General features: G+C 41.5%; 1 protein-coding gene across 1 annotated transcript in view; it reads right to left on the reverse strand.

The window, feature by feature from the left end:
- The window catches only part of GRHL2 (grainyhead like transcription factor 2), a 162,524-nt gene that overhangs the window by 38,652 nt on the left and 103,724 nt on the right, over window positions 1-20,148 (reverse strand). Inside the window, exon 9 of the mRNA XM_055091164.1 lies at window positions 5,255-5,413. Within this exon, the coding sequence (XP_054947139.1) occupies window positions 5,255-5,413 (159 nt within the window). The remainder of the gene's footprint in view (window positions 1-5,254; window positions 5,414-20,148) is intronic.

Raw genomic sequence — 20,148 nt, forward strand, 5'->3', positions numbered from 1 at the left:
ACCTAAGTGTCCTTCAACAGATGAATGGATAAAGAAGATGTGGCACATATATACAATGGAATATTACTCAGCCATAAAAAGAAACAAAATTGAGTTATTTGTAGTGAGGTGGATGCACCTAGAGTCTGTCATACAGAGTGAAGTAAGTCAGAAAGAGAAAAACAAATACCGTATGCTAACACATATATATGGAATCTTAAAAAAAAATAAAAAGGTTCTGCAGAACCTAGGGGCAGGACAGGAATAAAGACACAGATGTAGAGAATGGACTTGAGAACACAGGAAAGGGAAAGGGTAAGCTGGGAGGAAGTGAGAGAGTGGCATGGACATATATACACTACCAAATGCAAAATAGCTAGCTAGTGGGAAGCAGATGCATAGCACAGGGAGATCAGCTCGGTGCTTTGTGACTACCTAGAGGGGTGGAATAGGGAGGGTGGGAGGGAGAAGCAAGAGGGAGGCAATATGGTGATATATGTATATGTATAGTTGATTCAATTTGTTATAAAGCAGAAACTAACACACCACTGTAAAGCAATTATACTGCAATAAAGGTGTTTAAAAAAAAAGAAAGAATGTGGCCTTAACCTATTTAAGTTGGCTAAGAAGGTAGTTTGGAGGGATATCTTTAGCTTTCCATAATCTCCAACAGTCATTGTCTCCAAGATCATTCCAAACAAGAATTAATAAAGAGAAAAAAATTCTTAAGAGAATGTGGCTTTATTCTCAGGTTTTGAACAATATATAGTCACTGTCTTCAGCAATATAATTCTTGTCTTTCAAAAGATAATGGAAGTAATTAAATACGGATATAAAGATATACACATAAGTATTGATATAGGTACAGCCATATAGCAGATCCTGAGTTTTTAAATTCATAAACATATGTATTTCAATAGAAGTATCATAATATCAAAAAAAGGTAGAGAAGGACTTTATCTTCATCTGTAATCTCACAGGTGCATTAATTAGAAATCAAGCTGGGGAACTACAAATAGTGCAGAATACCATCTGTTTAAAACTCTAGACTGTGACTGGGAAATTTACAGTTTTAAATGGAATAGCTCTTAATTCTTTTGCTTTAGAGGATAATTCAAATTAATCATTTGCATTTACCCACCCATTTGAAAAGTGCAATAATTATACTTTTTCTCTTTTTAATTTCCCAGGAGTGAGTTTTGCCTGGATTTTGAAATCAGAGCTCCAAATATGATGACAAATTATAGCAAAAACATTTTGTTTCTAGCTTATCAGAAAAATTAATAGCAGTTAAGGTTAATACACCCTGCTTGTCCCATGAGATTTCTTCCTTATGAGTTTCCTAACACTCAACATTGGGAAACATAAACTAAAAACTATGCACTAGAAACTCTTTACATCACTAGTTTCTTAGAGTCTCTCTCATTCTAGGGCATAGGTGTACAACAATACAACTCTCTCTATGTATTCTGCATTTTTGCTTTGTTTTGATTTTTAGTATTTATGACCTCAACACTTGAAAAAAATAATCATATAAGTATCCCTTAAGCCCTCTCTTTCCTACTTTCAATTCCAACTATGACATAAAGGTAAATGGATTGCCCAGGGCCTCCATTCAATCCTTCCCTCCCTTTCTCCTTGATCCTAATCTTTCTCCTCCCTTCCAAGAAGGAGATTCACTGAGGGGGATTCTACCATCTCCCTTGAAACTTCTGGAATAAAATAAGGAATTCAAATTGTTTAAACGTTCTCCCACATGTAGTTTAAAAATTCCATGTTGTACGTCATTTGAAAATGCTTTCTTAATGTTTAAGATGCTGAATTAAAGATATAAGGGGTATGAGTTTGGAATCAGATGTGGATTTGCATCCAGCTCCTCTGCTTTTTCACCGTGTGACTCTGGCGAGTTACTTGTGCTTGCTGGCAGTTTTCTCTTCTACACAACAACTGTGTCTTACTGACTTAACTGTGTCTCCTCTGTATCGTGGGGGCTGCCTAACTGTCCACGAGAGGGCTGTGCTGCTCTGACGAGTAGCACTAACTGAAGTCATTATGACCTGAAAGGCTATCGAGATTTTAGAGACACTGCTATGCCACATGTCCCTAAACTCAGTGCAGTTCTAGTTAAATGTGTTTCCTTCTCTTTTCTCATGACCATCTCTGCCTCTGTTCACAGATGCCGATAGAGAGTAGATTTCCTACTCTCTATCTCTGCTAAACTACAACTCAGACATTTTAATGGCATGGTAGATCTTTGATCTACATCTGACTGTAGCACCTTTAAGAGTGCTGGCAATTCTGAATTAGCCATTAACCTCTTTTTCCCCTTCCTCTCCTCTCCCCGGGACCTATCTGAACTCACCCTTTTACGTCCAGTTAACACCTATAAGCAGTTGCCAGCTTATTCTATTTTTCATATTCTCTCCCCGCCCTACCCAATTTTTAAATAATTGTACTATGTCTACACTGTCAGAACATATCACATTGCCATCACTGTCTCTCCCATCATTTAGAATTAGATCCAAGGTAAATATACACATAATGCTCACCATCAGTCATTTTATCAATGTCTTTACAGTCATATTGGTGTCTAAAGCTTGTTCTTTAATAGATTCCTCAAGAAGAAATATTCCCTGGATTTTTTGATTGTTTGTTTGTTCGTTGGTGGTTTTGTTTCTTTGTTTTATTTTGTTTAGCTTTTGCCTGTCATCTTTATAATTGAAAGTCAGCTTGGCTGGATATAAAATCCTTGGCTCACATTTTCTTTATTTGATTACTTTAAATATCATTGTCTTCTGACAAGGTGTTGCTGTTGAAAAGTTTGATGATAAAAGTTTCCTTATAAATGACTCCTTATCTACTATAAAATAGATGGCTAATAGGGACCTACTGTGTAGCACAGGGAACTCTGCTCAGTGCTCTGTAGTAGCCTATATGAGAGAAGAGTCTGGAAAAGAGTGGATATATGCATGTGTATGGCTGATTCACTTTGCTGTGCACCTGGAACTAACACAACATTGTGAATCAACTATATACTCCAGTAAAAATTAGTTTAAAAAAATAAATGACTCATTGTCTATTTTATTTTTCTTAGATGCTCAAAGAATATTTTTAAAGTCATCCTGGGTCAACTTTCCCAGATGCATGGTAGCCCATTTAAAAATGTATACTTTTGGGGGCTTCCCTGGTGGTGCAGTGGTTGCGCGTCCGCCTGCCGATGCAGGGGAACCGGGTTCGCGCCCCGGTCTGGGAGGATCCCACATGCCGCGGAGCGGCTGGGCCCATAAGCCATGGCCGCTGAGCCTGCGCGTCCGGAGCCTGTGCCCCGCAACAGGAGAGGCCACAGCAGAGGGAGGCCCACATAACAAAAAAAAAAAAAAAAAAAAAAAATGTATACTTTTTATTTTAAGTTTTCCTGATTTATCATTTTTAGCATTTCTTCTGTTCCATTGTTTTAGCTTTCTTCCTGAAAGATACATATGTCTCTTGGATTGTCTTTACCTCTCTTCTATATCTATTATTTTCTCTTAATTGTTTCGTTTCTTTTGATTTTTTTTTTTTTTTTTTTTTTGTGGTATGCGGGCCTCTCACTGTTGTGGCCTCTCCCGTTGCAGAGCACAGGCTCCAGATGCGCAGGCTCGGCGGCCATGGCTCACGGGCCCAGCCGCTCCACGGCATGTGGGATCTTCCCGGACCGGGACACAAACCCGTGTCCCCTGCATCGGCAGGCGGACTCTCAACCCCTGCGCCATCAGGGAAGCCCTCTTTTGATTTTTAAAATTTTGCTCTTTTCCAACTTGTATTTCTATTAAGGCGTTCTCTTTTCTTATTTATTCACTCCTGTGTTGCTTGTAGTGTAGTCTTTTCTTCTGAAATATTTTAATCTTTTACTTCTAAATTCTTTCCTGAATTCTACCATATCTCTTTTCAAATCATTCTGTTCTCCAAACAACTCATGTCTGAGTTTTTCAAACTGTGATTTATGTTGCTCTTTATAATTTCCATGATTTTGTTAATTTCAAAATTTTAAAATTATGTTAATTTTAAGCCCATTTTTGGAAAATTAGGCTATAGGTTTCACCTGTTTTGTGGGCATGTCTCTCTGGCACGCATCCATTGTCCACAGGAAGTCAGTCTGATCTTAATTATTTTTTTCATGAGACTGTATGGGATTCAACTGTTTTTCTTTTCTGCTGGTCATTTCTAAGTGAAATGAGAGAACTGGGATAATTCTTCTAGCTTCATGGCTCTCATTCTCCTGCTTCAGTTGTGTTCACAAAGTGATTTTAAAAAAAAGTCCTGTATTTCCTGAGATCTGCCTACTCTGTATCTTTTCCCCTCTTCCTTTTTATTTGGAATTTCTCTTTCCTTTGAACCTTTGTTTTTGTTTTTGTTCAACTCAACTTGGATTCTACTCCCAGCAGCCTCTTCTCAGAGCAGGATTTTATCCTACCAGGGAGCTTCAATTTATAACTTTCCAGAGTTTATAGAGCCCAGAACACTTCAATGTTCTGTCCCCTTGCACCCACCAGTAAATTGAAGTCTGTACAATCCATCCCCTCCCACCCTAGTTTCACATACTGTCCTCTGATGGCCCACTTCTCTCTCTGGTACCATGGGTCACTTTGGTAGGTTCCCTGTTCTTTGGTCATCAAGTGGGCCCACTACTTTCTCTCATGATGCCGACATCACACAGGTCTTGAAATTGTTGATGCTTGGTCCCATTCACATTTGGGATTTTGTAAGGGTCTCTTGTCACATAATCACGGGATTTTAATCTTTGCCATTTTAATTGCTCTGTCTTTTATGAGGGGTTTCAAGAAGATCCAAAAACTATATCTTCTGCTGAAGCCTGTTTGCTAATGAACTTATTTTAGAGGTGCCATTTCCATTCCAAAAGGCTCTAGCTGAGACCCCATTTAACCCATAAATTAATAGCGGTTACATCGATATGTTCTGGGACAGGAGCTATATATCCACTAAAAACAATCTATTATTTCAGTTATCTAACTGAATCAGACTCATAGCACAGTGCAATGTCAATCAGTCATTAAATTAGTGGTAGAATGACTGACTGAAAAAAAAAAAGTACAGTTGATTGATGACTCCCTAGATATCTAATAGGAACTGAGAATGAAAGATTATCACTCCCACTGTGATTGGTAAGTGATTATTTTGACACCACTAGACAAGAGAAGGTGACAAGGGGGAAATGTCATTAAAGTAATATCTAATCACAAAAATACCTTTATAACAAACTGTCATCTTTACTCACTTTGTCGCAGAAGACTTTGATCTGGCAATAAGCTCTATGAATGGGTTTATTGCTACGATTATTATAACTGTATGTATCAATCTGAATCATCAAAGGAAGTCCTTTCACTCCTTTTTGGGAGGAGAAATCTGTACTCAGGCAATTCACAGTGATGAAAATCTGAGGGAGGAAGAAAGAAAGGAAAAAGTTCACAAGTCACCATATAAAAGATCTATTTAAAAAAATGCATAAGCCTTAGACTTAAAGTCAAAATATTAAATAAACCTATAAGGACAACTGAAGAATATTTGGATATTCTCACATAAAAACTTATTAAACACATATAACATGATTTATTATATAATTTATAGTTATAAATTTATAAAAATTTTTCTTTTATACTTAATCTTGAAACAGACAATTTAAATTACTTCTCTTTAACTATATTAGCAAAGTCTTACTTATTTTTCAAACATGCATAAGTTAGCTGGGTAAAACGCTGTCTCCTCAGTGTATTAAAGCTGTCACTTCTAATAATTATATCAATTTCTCTAACCTCTGACCTGTGAGATAAAAAAAAAAAGCTACACAACACCTTCCTTTGCACCTTATTGCACTGAAACATAGTTATTTGTTTATACATCTGTCTTTCCTATTTGTATGAGAGTATGAGATTTGAGACAATTTCTTATTATTTTTGTATTACTGGTACTTAATGTAGTGCCTGGCAGAGAATAAGCATTCAATAAACATCTGATGAATGAGGTCAACGAGTTTATCTAGAAAGCCCACTAGGTTGGGAGTCAAAAGCCCCAGGTTTTAGTCCCAACTCTAACATTAAGCAGACTTCAGGCAAGTCACTTCTTGTCTTTGGTTTTCAATTTTCCCTTTAAATCATTTTTAAATCCCTCCCTGAAGAACAGAATATAAATACTAAGATACTTTCATGTTAGTGAAAAAGTAAAAGAAGGGCTGGCAGAGGTAAGACATGGAACAGGAGGAAGGACAGGTGGTAAAGTCACCAGCATCCTCATCTTACATTATGAGATATCAAGAAAGACAACAAAAATGACATGAATCCGAAAAAATGGAAACTCAAGCAAATAATTAAAGATTATAGCACTGCCCAACAGAACTAAAAATAATAATTTTATTATGAAATATTGGCAGGAATAGAAGGAGAAGTACAAACGACTGAATTTATCCTCCTTTTCTATAGTGTGTAGATGTCAATATATACCATTTAAAGTTGATTTATCACGGACTAGGGATATGAGGACAGCACCTAGATTTATGTAGTAACTACATGAATAGTAAGAGGCAGTCTCTGGGGAAAAACAGGCATACTATATTATATCCTTGATACTATTTCCATTTAATACCATATGTATTACTTTTTAAGAGAAAACTTTAAACTCACTGTTTTAAAATTGTACAGTTATTTATCCTGAAAACCATTTCATTGGATGTATTATCTGACTCTTGTTTTATTTCATCCCCTTGGAACTTTTATTCACCTTCAAACCCTTGACCTGAAGCCTTTCCTATCCCAGCAACACCCCAGAGAAGAGCCCTGCAGAAAGCAAAGAGCCACTGCCATGAGCTGCATTTTAAAGGCCATTCAAATTTTTGACCTAATTCATTTTAAGTCCTATGCCTGTAGACCTTCGGTAATTTATACAACCAGATCTCTCATTTTCAGTGCTGTATGTATAGAAAGATCATTTTAGTCATTTAATATTTGAGCCCCTTACTTGGCGACGAGAAACATATTAGCAAGGCACCACATCAACAGCAGTCAAGGCCAGGTACAGGTTTCAGTGACATGCTAATCACAACAACTATGGACATCATGCCACAGGATCTCACTTCTCCAGCTGCATCTGAAAATGAGTGCCTAAAGATGATCTAACATCGAATATGGTCATTTTATTCATTCATTTCTTTTACTCATTCACTCATTCATTCTTTCTAGAAATATCAACACAAGTCCACAGTAGGTCAAACACAATATTAGAAACTGGGGATACAGAAGAAAGTAGATCCCAGCCTCATGAAGCCGACAGTCCAAGGGGAAGGCCAATGAGTAATCCAGCAACGACCAACACCGGGTGGTCAGGGCTCCCCTGAGAGAGATGAGTACAGAGGCCATGAGAACACAGAACAGAGCACTGAACTTGGAGGACACAAGTGAAATACAAAACCCACAGAGACCCTGGGCTAAGACCAGGGATTCCATAAATATCTGTTTATTATTTAGGAATGGTAAAGACAAAGAGTAACTACAGACACAAATGTCAACTGATTTAGGAGAGCTGAGTGATGAAGACCACTCAGAAAGAATACGCCATGTTTCTTATGCCTGTTTCTCCTACCGAACTTCCAGGGTAAAAGTAGACAGAAAATGCTGTCTACTGCCCCTGGAGATGCCCTAACTGCAGAGAACATTCATTCACGCCACAAATATTTTAAAGTATCTACCACGTCCCTGAGACTGTGCTAGTTACTAGCACAGATGCACCAATTAAGGTCCCTGCAATCACAGAAGTTGGAGGCTAGATGGGAAAGAAAGACAACACGATGGTGCTCTAAAGATTACAATAACTTCATTAAACCCCGATCATTAGGTCAAAAAATAAAAGCATACTTTTCTGGGAACACTTGACTGCTTTTATTACTATTGTCATTATTGACAATGGGGTTATCTTGGCCAGAAGCTATAAATAAATACAGCTTTATGTCAGCAAATCAAATGATCACTCTGGGATCAAATGACATGGTTGTTCCTACCTAGGGCTACGTATTTCATGTAGAAATCTTCCTGTTGGTGGTTGTAATCCACAGGGTCCTCAACCAGACTGGTTTTTTTTCCTCACCCTCATAAAGCCTGCCTAGTCCTGCAGAAGCCAGAAGAGAAAAGTGTTCCGTATTTCCTAAGCTAATAGGATTCGTGGTTGGGCTTACTGATATATCCATGCGTCACTCACAGTGGACATACACTCAGACAGGCAGGAAGCAATATTAATTGTGGCCTTGTCACCTCCAAGTCTCAATTAAGAAAGCTTAGCTGATGGAACATGTATTTTTATAAGGGCCACTTGAGTAGGACAGATCCATTGAAATAATAGATGCTTACTGGCAATATCCTACAATACATACACGAAATCCTCCTTGGAGGAGCTGTAACGATCAGCCATGCAGTAGACAAGGTCTACACACTGGACTCTACCACGAGGAGACAGTTAGACTTAGGTCCTCTTAATGGAGAAAGGTCCTTAGAAGAGGATCCAGTGGGCCTTCTTTGATTCATGGCATCCTGATTCCATAAAAAGTAAACAACACAAGAATCTGCCTTCTCTGCTACACTGTGTTGCCAGCTCCCGGAGTTATCCTAACAAGCAGGGATTTTATAATAGGGTTGGCACTGCTTTCTTCTTGCCTGGCTGTCTGACCCAATAGCAAAGCACAGTCTATGTGCCTGATGATATCAATCACCGTCTCGCTGTGCTGCACTTAAAACCTGAATGGTTGAACTTTAACTGCAATTGCGGGGGTTGGGAAGGCATGGAAGGACATTAACTAAAACCTCGGCTTGGGACTGATAAGCATTAATTTGTTTCATCTTGCAAACCCAACCATGTCTGAGCTCTATACCCAGCAGGCAAATGCGACAACAAATTTCTTGGAAGTTTATCTACAAAGCACTGTTTGTAAATGTGTATTACAGAAACTTAGGGAAAAGGTATGCTTTCCCTCACCAATGTTCATCCAAATGTCAAGCAGAGAAAGTTCTTTTTAACTTTAGTAGAAGCCCTAATTATGTAAAGAAATGCCACGAACAATTGGTCTGCCAACCAAGAGTTATGAATGTTATTTTCCTATAATTCTTACAGCACATAATTTATTTTTTAGAAAAATTTTAATTGAATCAGGTGTATCCAGGCAGATAATAGATACAACTTTAATTTTTTCATTGGTTCAAAGATTGATTCAGAGAGAACGAGCATCTGTAAAGGTACCAAGACCTTTCCAGAAACAGAGGCAGTCTCATGAAAGCTGATAATTTTTAATAAAATCATTTTTTGACACATGAATTGCAATTCCCATTTTGTAGTTCCTACACAAGAAAAGTGACTTTACCCAGTTGTGCGTTATGTGTGTAGTAAGATTTATTAAAATAAATACAGATTAATGGGCTTTAGAATTGCTGCATTAACTTGATTATTAACTCCCAAGATTCTTCTGAGAGCTTGCCATTAAAATAAATAGGCCAATCTTGATTTACAAAGCAATTTGGGATTTAAAAAATCATAAGGTCCATGATTTGATGGAAATTGTTTATTTTCCTCTTTAAACAATTGTAGTTTGTATTTTCAAGAAGATCCTCTGATTAGAGACTAAGAAAGCTACTTATTTCCTAAGGTTGAGACTCTTAAGAGCTCTTTTACAAGAAATTGCACACCCATTAGCCTCCAAATTACAGACATGGCATAGAGCAAGAAATCAGCATTTTCACTGTAAAATGCAAACAATATATTAATACGTTAAGTGTGCTCTTGCCAGTTTCCATACTCTATATTCTTTCTGTTTCTTAGAATTATTGAAGACCTTATAGATGGTTTTCTCACATTTCAGCATTTTTTCCCGTTTACATGATTGCATTTGGTACAAATGCAAAGCTAAATTGAGATAGAAAGATAAACTAAAAGTAAATAATATTAACATATGAAATCTCAGTCTTGGGCAATTATTCATTTTCTCCATGCGTTAATTCATCAAATATTTATCAAATATCTTCTCTCTGTGCCTGGCATCATGCTACAAGGTGGGACACAAGAATGCTGAGACTCCCTGCCCTCCCTCAGAGAGCTTGCGATTTTGTTGAGGAGCAAAGAAACTCCTAGATTTCTTGACACCTCCATTATATAAATATAGCTCCTTCAGGGAATGATTTAAAACCTGAGAATAGATTTCTTCATTTTCTCCTACAGATACTGTGGGTACGCACAGATAACGCTTTTGGCTTATTCACATATTCTACCACATTTTCCATATTCCTTTAGTACTCAATATTCTCCACTGCCAGAACATGCCCAGCTTGTTCCCCGTTGCCGGTCTTTGCTATGTGCTGCGCCCTCTACCTCCAAGGCTGTCCCCAGGATCATCGTTGCCCACTCCTTCTTCTTGCTCAGGTTTCAGTCCAACGTCAACTCTGCAGCAAGCCCCACCCTGGCCATCTAGAGTTGGCTTCCTCCTCCTCCTCCCACCTCTGCCCGTGACGAGTGGCACACCCTACCATGCTGCTCTTTTCTGGTTGCTTCAGAGTACTGAACGTTATTTGGATTTATCTTGTTTCTCTGTTTAGTGCTTAACTATCTGTCTGCTCCATGCGACTCTAAACACAGAAGAGGAGGGCCCTTGTCTGCCTCAAGCTCACTCTACCCCCAGTGCCAGGCCCATGGGAGACACTCAACAAATATCTGTCCAACGAATTAAGAGAAAATTACTTTTCTAAATACACATTTCCCTCTTTATCCACGTTCTTGCTTTCATAAGCAAAACATCCTAAGAGTCAGGATTGCTCTGTGTAGCTGAAGTTGTCGAGATAATACAGCAGAGTTAGCTGCTCTGGCCACATGTATCCTCAAAAAGATGTTATCTACCTGTCTATCAACAAACACAAGTCAAGCACAAATTATATAATCAGTATGAATGTATGTATGTACATATGCATGTATGTATTGATGCATGTATATATGCTACTGAAGCTGCTGTATACAGATGCTACAGGAGATACAGAAATCTACGGTAGGGCCCTGCCCTCAAGGAAGAGGGGAGATATAACACCTCTCAATACACTGGTGGAGTGTATAGAAGTAGGAACTAAGTTGAATATCTCAGGCTGTACATACTGTAAGAACTTGAAAAAAAGGAGAGAGCTCAACAAGGGAAGATTTCCTATAGGTATCCTGAGCTAGAAAAAAGAGAGATGGAGGAGAAGAAAGTGCATCCTGGCTCTCAAAAGAGGAAGAGACCAGCCTAGTGGGAGGTTCAGAGGGAGCCTGAAAAAAAGGCAGTTGGGGGCTTCCCTGCTGGCGCAGTGGTTGAGAGTCCGCCTGCCGATGCAGGGGACGCGGGTTCGTGCCCCGGTCCGGGAGGATCCCACATGCCGCGGAGCGGCTGGGCCCGTGAGCCGTGGCCGCTGAGCCTGCGCGTCCGGAGCCTGTGCTCCGCAACGGGAGAGGCCACGACAGTGAGAGGCCCGAGTACCGCCAAAAAAAAAAAAAAGGCAGCTGGGGAGAGAAGAGGCCAAGCAAGATGCTTGTATCACTGTGATCAAGTCATGAACACTTGATGAGGTCAAGGGTGTATCACTGAGGCCAAGGGCAGATAGAACTGTGGCCCCAGTATCCAACATCCAAGTTACCAAGAGGACAGAGTAAGGACTAAGAAAAGACCACCAGGATCAGAAGTAGAGGGTCTGCGCCCCTTCTGGAGGCCAGACTCCTGGAGGGAAGGACAGGAAGCTAGATTGCTGGGGTGAGGGAGCCAGGACACCAAGATGGAGAGGGAGCACCTCAGCCGGGGAGCCTGGCTGAGGCAGGAGGCTTGGGCAGGAACGCGGGCAGCGGGCAGCAGGGCCACGCAGAGGTGTTCTTCCAGGATGGACAAGGCGTTCACACGGCAAGAGAGGATGAACATAAGGCTACGGAAGGAGGCTCTGTGGGAGCTAAGAGCCCCGGAAGCAGGGATTAAATGGGATCAACTCACAGGAGAAGTTTTGTAAGAGGAAAGAGCTTTCTATTGAAGCTGGAGGGCGAAATGAGAGGAAAGCACAGCAAGAAAAAAAAAAGGTACAGGAGACTCAAAATTACGTCCCAGGTGCGAATCCTGACACTATGGCCTTGGACTAATTGAAACTTTCTGGGCCTCATTTGCCTCATCTTTTAAATAGGTATAACAATCCCTAGCTTGCTACTGCGACACTTTAAAATGAGATCACGGTTTTAAACTGTAAAGTGCTGTGAAAATCTACAGCAGCTTCCTGTGACCACCATGATCTCCACCTTCTCAGATACCTGGTCACCCAGCCAGCCCTACTCTCTGACTCCAAGCTCCTCCTCACTGCCACGGCACAGTCCACAAAGCCCCATACATATTACCTCCTCAACTGTCCCACAAGGCTCGCTCCCTCAGCGTCGCCCTGGCCCCCAGTTCAAGCTCTCCTTCCTACCAGACTACTCTAAGAGCTTCCTGTCCGGACTCTCTCTCAAGGCATTTTGTGATGTTCTCCCCAAATGATTCCAAAGTAGATTAGTTATATTCACAGAATTCGAATAGAGAGATATCTTATGAAGGTGAATTGATTTTTAAAACATAAAATCTATCTCTGTGGGACACTTTTAAGGGGCAGAGTCACAGGCTTTGGTGGGGAGAGAGCAAGGGCGAACTCTCTCGGGCAGAACCTTCATTGCTCTGCCAATGGCTAGTCTCTGCCACTCAGCTCTGTCACCTGAACAGGTCTTGTGAAACGGCACCGCAGGGCAAGGAAAAATTTGGACATTGTGTAACAATGGGTTGGCCTGTTTCATAAATAATGAGCTCTCAGTGGGAGGAAGAATTTACGCAGAGACTGAAAGAGCCACTCACTCAAATTTCTGATCATTTGTTATTATTTTAAACCTTTTCTGTTCATGTTTAATACTTAAAACTTGTTTTGAGTTTGTAATATCTGAATCTAGCACAAAGTTCAAAAGGGCAAACATGGAAACCACACCCCCTCCCCCGCCAGCATTGTTCCCCAACCAACAGTTTTTTGAGTACCCTTCATACTTTCTTGTGCATCCTTCTAGAAACAAGCGATGGAAATTCATATCCTTTTCTTTTCTATACAAATGGTAGCACAGTAAACACACAGTTCTGCAGCCTGCTTTTTCCATTTGACAAGATATTTTGAAGACAGCTCTTTCTTTTTCTTTTTGAAAAGAACCATGATTATGGAATAACAATTTCTTTAACATGAGGCTGTTTCTAGTCTTTTCATCTTGTAAACAATGCTGCAATGCATGCTTTCAACATGAGCACATATAAATTACCGGCTGTAAGTAAAGGCCATGTCACCGACTATTTTGAATCTGAGTCTGGGCCTCACTATTCTACTGAGACTGCTTTCTTCCAGGTCAGCCTTCTCAGTAGCATCCTTATAAGCAGGGGTATGCAACCAGGAGGCCCTGTTACAACATGTTAAGACTCTGCCCCCTTGGAGTTTCCAATCCAGTAGGTCTGAGGTAGGAGGTCCTAGCATCTGCATTTCTAACCATTTCCCAAGTTGCTGCTGCTGCTGTTTGTGGAGGCTCGGGCTGTGAGAAACCACTGCCTACCACACCCACTTCACTGGCCACTTCCTCCTCTCCCCAGTCCTTCTGTCCTCTCCTTCCCGACCACCCTTTCCTTCTCTGGTTCCTCTTCCTCCACCTCCGCTAAATGGGTGGGTCTAAAGTTCCCACCTTGACCCTCTTTCGCCCACCCTCCAATTCTCTCCGCGGCATCTCACCCCTTCTCCTGGCGTCTCTCGTCCCCTCCTTACAGCCCACTCGAAATTCTCTCCCGAGCTCCACCACTCCCGCTCTTCTTCTGCGGCCAGTCTCTGCTCCTTTGAGCGCCCCGGCCTTCCACCCGGTTCCCCTTTCCAACCCACACTCGTCTAAATTCCACCCAACCCTTAAGACACAACTCCTGTGCCACACCCTCCCTCGAGTCTTCCCTGATCCCACAGAATGGCGCCCTCTCTACACGCTGAAGTCTTTAGTAGAGAAGCGTGTGTGTGTGTGTGTGTGTGTGTGTGTGTGTGTGTGTGTGTGTGAGAGAAAGAGAGAGAGAGAGAGAGAGAGAGAGAGAGAGAGAGAGAGAGAGAGAGAGAGAGAAGAGAAAGCAAATCTGGCAAAAGACTAACAATGAGTCAATCTAGGTGAAGGGTATGTGGTAGTATTATTCTTTCAACTTTTCATTTGCAATTTTTTACATAAGAAATTGGGAAAAAATTTTTTAAATAGAAAACTTAATAGAAATGTTTTATAAAAATAAAAACAAATTAAAAAATAAACTTATTTACAAAACCAAAATAGACTCACAGACATGAAAAACAAACTTATGGTTACCAAAGGGGATGGCAGGGCTTCCCTGGTGGCGCAGTGGTTGGGAGTCCGCCTTCCGATGAGGGGGACGCGGGTTGGTGCCCCGGTCCGCGAAGATCCCACGTGCCGCGGAGCGGCTGGGCCCGTGAGCCATGGCCGCTGAGCCTGCGCGTCCGGAGCCTGTGCTCCGCAACGGGAGAGGCCGCGACAGTGAGAGGCCCGCATACCGAAAAAAAGAAAAAAAAAACAAAACAAAAAAGGGGATGGCAGAGTGGGGGCGGGGAGGGATGAATTAGGAGTTTGGGATTAACATATACACGCTACTATATATAAAATAGATAACCAACAAGGACCTACTGTATAGCACAGGGAGTTATATATCTTCTAATAACCTATAATGGAAAAGAATCTGAAAAAAAAAAATATATATATATATAAATGAATCACTTTGCTGTTCACCTGAAACTAACACAACATTGTAAATCAACTATACTTCAATTTTCAAAATGGTTTTAAAAAACGAAGTTACCAAAAAGCTCCTGGCTACTAATCTAGTAGGTGGATGCTTATTTGTGCTCAAGAAAATAAATCTTTTTATTTTGTGATTAAAAAAATAAAAAACAGGGCTATCTCCCTCTCCAGAACTCTGCTGGCCCTTTAATTCTGTTTTCATTAGAGTCTTTGTCACTTTCTTCCTCATATTACAGTCATTTACAGATATGTCTGAGTTCTCGGCCCAGCCAAAATGTCCTCTGAGAGCAGCAGACACTCTGCTTGGCTGGTGTGTCTGTAAATTCCCACTGCCTGGCCCAGCACGTGAGGTGCAGCAGGCAAGCTGCTTGGAGGGGATGACTGCACCTTTGCCACAGATAATATAGAAGATACTATGACTACCTCCTCCCAAGACGAAAAGGCACTATGGAAAGAGCACATGCTTCAGACAGACATTCCCAGGGTGAGAATGCCAGCTCTGCTGTGCATTCGCTGTGTAAGCTCTCTGGACTTCAACCTCTTCATTATTTAAATGAAAAATGATATCCACTTAAAGTATGAATATTGCATAAGGTATATACAGCACCTGGCAGAGTGCCTGGTATATGGTAATCACTGAATAAATACTAGCCATGGTACGTACACACACACACACACACACACACACACACACACACACACACACACACACACACGTCAGTCTACAAAATCCAAGTATGCGATCTCAGTCTCTGCATACACACAACAGTTGATACATGTGAGTTACAGAGCTCTCAGCAGAATTCAGGACAGAAACCATGGATACTCCACATTCTAACAAAAGATCAAGCCGTAGATAGCTTAGATGAGATGGTTTCCAAAGATTATTCCTTCTATATATGAATTAACTCCAGCTTTATAGCTTTTCCTGCCATCCATTATCTTATAAAACTGGAACAAAGGCGTGGCTTTAAGTTCAATACCAAAGACTCCAGCAAATGTTTACCTTTCCCTTTTAAAGCTTCCTTCACCCACACCACGCCCCAGCAAACGCATAAAAATGCCATTTGCCCTGCTTTGCAGTGTGTATCTCAACCTTTCAAGACACCTCCCAGGAGCCTTCCCCACCCCTTCTTTACTCTGGAGAGCATGGAAGATGCCCTATAATATTCTCTATTCTGCCATACGGTGTCCTTTAGGATTTAACTTCTTCTTTATCAGTAATATCCATCAACTCCACTGCATCCTGGACTGTCTTGTAAGCAGAAAGAGGACTGACTCCCTGGACTGCTGATGGGAGGTGGAGGTCAGGGAAACAAACTAGGTCATGAACCCATGGGGCACTCAGGAGTATGGCTTCCTTTGGCCGGTCCTTTGGGTTCTCTTTTCATCTTGAAAATCAATATTTACACATCTCCCCTTCTCCCTGGTGTCCAGCACTGGAGTTTGGCAGAAAGAGAATACAGTCCATTTAGAAGCATCCCCTTGGAAGGCGTGATTTGTCAAGACTATCGAAACTATAACTTTCTAAAGCACTTTGCTTGACACACAGTGGAGCCCCATAAAAACTGATTAAATCTTTTAGACCAAAAAGAAATGCTGAGAGAGAGAGAAGGAAGGAGGGTGAGATAAATTTGGGACAATTTTAATGGTTCTGCTGTGATTTGGTACTAAATGTCAAAACAGTCTTTCCATGAGCATTACCATATTTTCCACAAAGAGAGACTGAATAATTTACAGGGCACAAGAACGTTAGAACACTTACAGTTTCTCTAGTTTACTGCTTTTACATTGGCTGTGATCAAAGCACTGCCATTTGCACCATCCTGTCTTTGAAGCTACTAACATTGAGATCTGAGGACTGAGGGGCTGCTTCCTACCCGTTAGCAGCTGATAGGGTAAAGAGCTAGGTTTGGCTTGCTGACCACTTGTTGTACCTTGAAAAGACAGCACTGGGAAGAGAACGGGCTGAACCACACAGGAAGAAAAGGAAGAAATCTGGACTTCACATGACAGAAGTACGTCACCCGATATGAGAGCTTTATTTATGTCTCACAATATGAAGCAATTCATGACACGGGCCCCATCAAATGCCCTTATGTCCAGGGCAGCTGCAGGGCAGTGCTGGGGCATTCAGTCAACTTCATTTTCTTCCTTAAGGATAGAATTGCAAATCTGGAAGAGAACTTTTTACTCCCAACTTTCACTTTTGTTTTCCTGCTCAACCAGCTGATTTCTCTTAGCACATCCATGTTTCCATCCCTCAGACTGGGTCTCAGTTCTCAAATGACATCTCCTTGGTATTTGTGCAAAATCAGACACAAAGGCAAGAAATAAGGCAAAAATATTAAAGGAAATAGGGCCTAGAGGGAATATCAACATGCATCCTCTCATCCGGCATTTTCTCTCAATTTAAAAAATTACATGGAAACTGAATCACTGCGCTGTACGCCAGAAACTAACAAAACACTGTAAATCAACTATACTTCAATAAAAAAAAAATTACATGAAAATCTCTTTTGTAAATGCAATTCATTTATAGCATCCAAAGGGACCCAAAGTGAGAGGAATCTAAATATAAAATAAATATTGCTTATGTGTAAATATTTACTTCCAATTTACCAGCTTGGTGAATACGGGTTTTCATTTACTGTATTTCTTAAGTTGCAAACATAAAGCAGGGAGCCTTTGTGTGCCTTCTGCAACCTTCATTTTCTCGAATAATAATCGTCATCCTTGCTTCGAATTTTTTCATGCTGTGCTTCCTACATGGTATTGCAAAAAAGAGTAAGGAACAGTCTTCACTGTTCATAACAGGAAAAAAGCAAAACAAAAAAGAAAAGTGTACAGAAATAATGTAAATGAGTGTGAAAATGAACTTCAGGATACCAGGGAAAGGAGCTAGAGAGAAGTGGGGAAAATGGAGAATAAATGTGTAAGGTATGGAGAAGAAAACACTGCTATGCCTCAGAGCTGCACTATTAGAAAGCATGCACTGATCTTCAATTAACACAGAGCGAGATCATAATTAGGCAAATGAGATCACTAATGTTAGGCTAATACACACACATACACACACACTCAGTTGAAGAGGGCAAGGAATCCAAACAGTCCTCACACCCATATGCCTTCTGGTCAATAATATGCATGACATCAACCAGTAATGTACCAGGGCAACCAAAGACATGGATAGGAAGAGACCTGTGTGCTGGAAGTGTTGGGTCAGTGAGCCCATCTTTGTTGGTGGGGATGGGGGAGATGGGTGGCAAAAGCAGGGTGACTTGATAGAATTGCTTTGCTCCAGGAAATGAGATTCATTTGATTTCTTTCTTTCTAGGTTGTACCCTATAAATTTCTTTGAGAAGGAAAATCATAGCATTCTTTGGTCTAAAAAAAAGTACAGCTATCCCTCTGTTGGGATGGTTTAAGAACATGGACTCTGGACTCAGAGGGACATGGTTCAAAGTCCACCTTTTCCACTTGCCCAATCTTGCACAGCCTGCTATGAAGAAGGGTGATATTTAGTGGAATCAGAAACTGAGATGCACAGGAAAATGATCCATGGTGTCTCTCAGCCTCTCTACTTCCCACCTCACCCCAACCAGTTTTCAGCCCTGCCCACCCCCCGTTTCACCACAAAAACCTGTTAACAGGGATGAAAATATGCCTTATCTGTGTCCTTGACTCTCTCTACAACTGCAGCAACTTCTGGTCTGTAAGTTCCTCCCAAATACCAAAACGCAGGAAGAACGTTTCCCACCTGATCTTGCAAAGCAGAGGGCCTGACAGCTCCTCTCTCAAAGCCCCTCCTGCAACTCAAGAGAGAGAGTGGGGCGGTGGGGTGTTAGGCTTCCCTCTAGAGCACATTCACTGTGCTTCCGCAAGCAGAGGTGCTGGGCTAGACCGCAGCAAAGAGTAACACAGGGCAGACAGAGCTCCATATTACTGAATTATAATACATTTTCTTTTTAAATCATAGAGACAGGGGAATGGGCTAGGAGTGGATTTACTTGTTTGCTTGATTATTTAGCAGTGCTGGTAGTGAGGGAAGGGGAACATTTCACTGACTCAAGATCATTCCGAAAGGCTTAGCAGCAGAGGGTTCATGGAAACAGGCCTCCTTCATCTCAGGTAGTTTATAAACCACGAGAAGGGTGAGGCATAGAAATAGGGGGAAATTGGTACGGTGTTTCAGTGAAAAGACACAAAAAAGAAACTCGTTCCTCAGAGCACTAAGTAGTATCTTAACGCTCAAGTAATTCTCTGTGGTCACATGAGAGAGACCTTTGTAGCACGTCGAGGTTGGTTTAATCTTGAAATCACTGTGAACAGAGAAAAAGGCTCTGGACACAAATAAGGGGCCTGGTTTCAAGAATCTCCTTAGAAATCGGGGAGAAAGGGGAGCCTATAATTAGGGTTTGTGTGCCCCCGCTCTGGGGGTGATGTCATCACCGGTGCTGGGAGCCAGGAATCTGAGCTCACCACCCTTCAATAATTCAATAGGGGCTTGCCTGGGAACTTCTCATCTCGGGGGTTAGTGACCAACACATCTACTTTGTGGGTACCTGCGTTTGGCTGAGGGGAGAAAGAGAAATCGAAATGACCTTGTAAGTGGGAGTCACGTGAAAGAATGCAGCCCTGTGGTGCTCCCACTAGAATCATACGGATGGGACCTTAATACTTTGTCAGCCCCTCCCTGTTCCGCTTCCCGCCACTTTCCAGCTGAGAAACTGAAGCTTAGAAGGCGGAAGACACAAAGCTGGCTATTCCCGCGCCGGGAGGATACCTGGTTGCCTGAGCCCCATTTCAGCGCTGCGTTTTCTCTACCACCCTGTGCCCCAACCTCATCAACTTCCAAGCTTCCACCAGCATGGATGCTCAGAACCTCACCCACCTGGATGCCACCTGAGTCATTCCCAGGGGCCCAGGGACCCCGGTTCACGTTACAGGAGCTTCCAGACTGCACAGACCCTGAGGGGAAACGAATGTCCTGCCGGAGACTCTTTCTGCTGCGGCGTCATTGTGCAGAGACGCGGTAGCACAACCAGCAAAACCGGTTCTGGGAGGAAGAAGTCTGCAGTAGTTCTGCCAGGACCGTGCTGCCCTTGAGACTGGCAATCTGCAGTTAATCCCGCAACCTCATTTTTTTTTTAACACCTTTATGGGAATATAATTGCTTTACAATGGTGTGTTAGTTTCTGCTTTATAACAAAGTGAATCAGCTATACATATATGTATATCCCCATGTCTCCTCCCTCTTGCGTCTCCCTCCCCCCCCCCCTCCCCCCCCCCCCTAGGTGGTCACAAAGC

This window comes from Physeter macrocephalus, chromosome 15, assembly GCF_002837175.3.
Source record: "Physeter macrocephalus isolate SW-GA chromosome 15, ASM283717v5, whole genome shotgun sequence".
In the NCBI taxonomy this organism is placed as follows: domain Eukaryota; kingdom Metazoa; phylum Chordata; class Mammalia; order Artiodactyla; family Physeteridae; genus Physeter; species Physeter macrocephalus.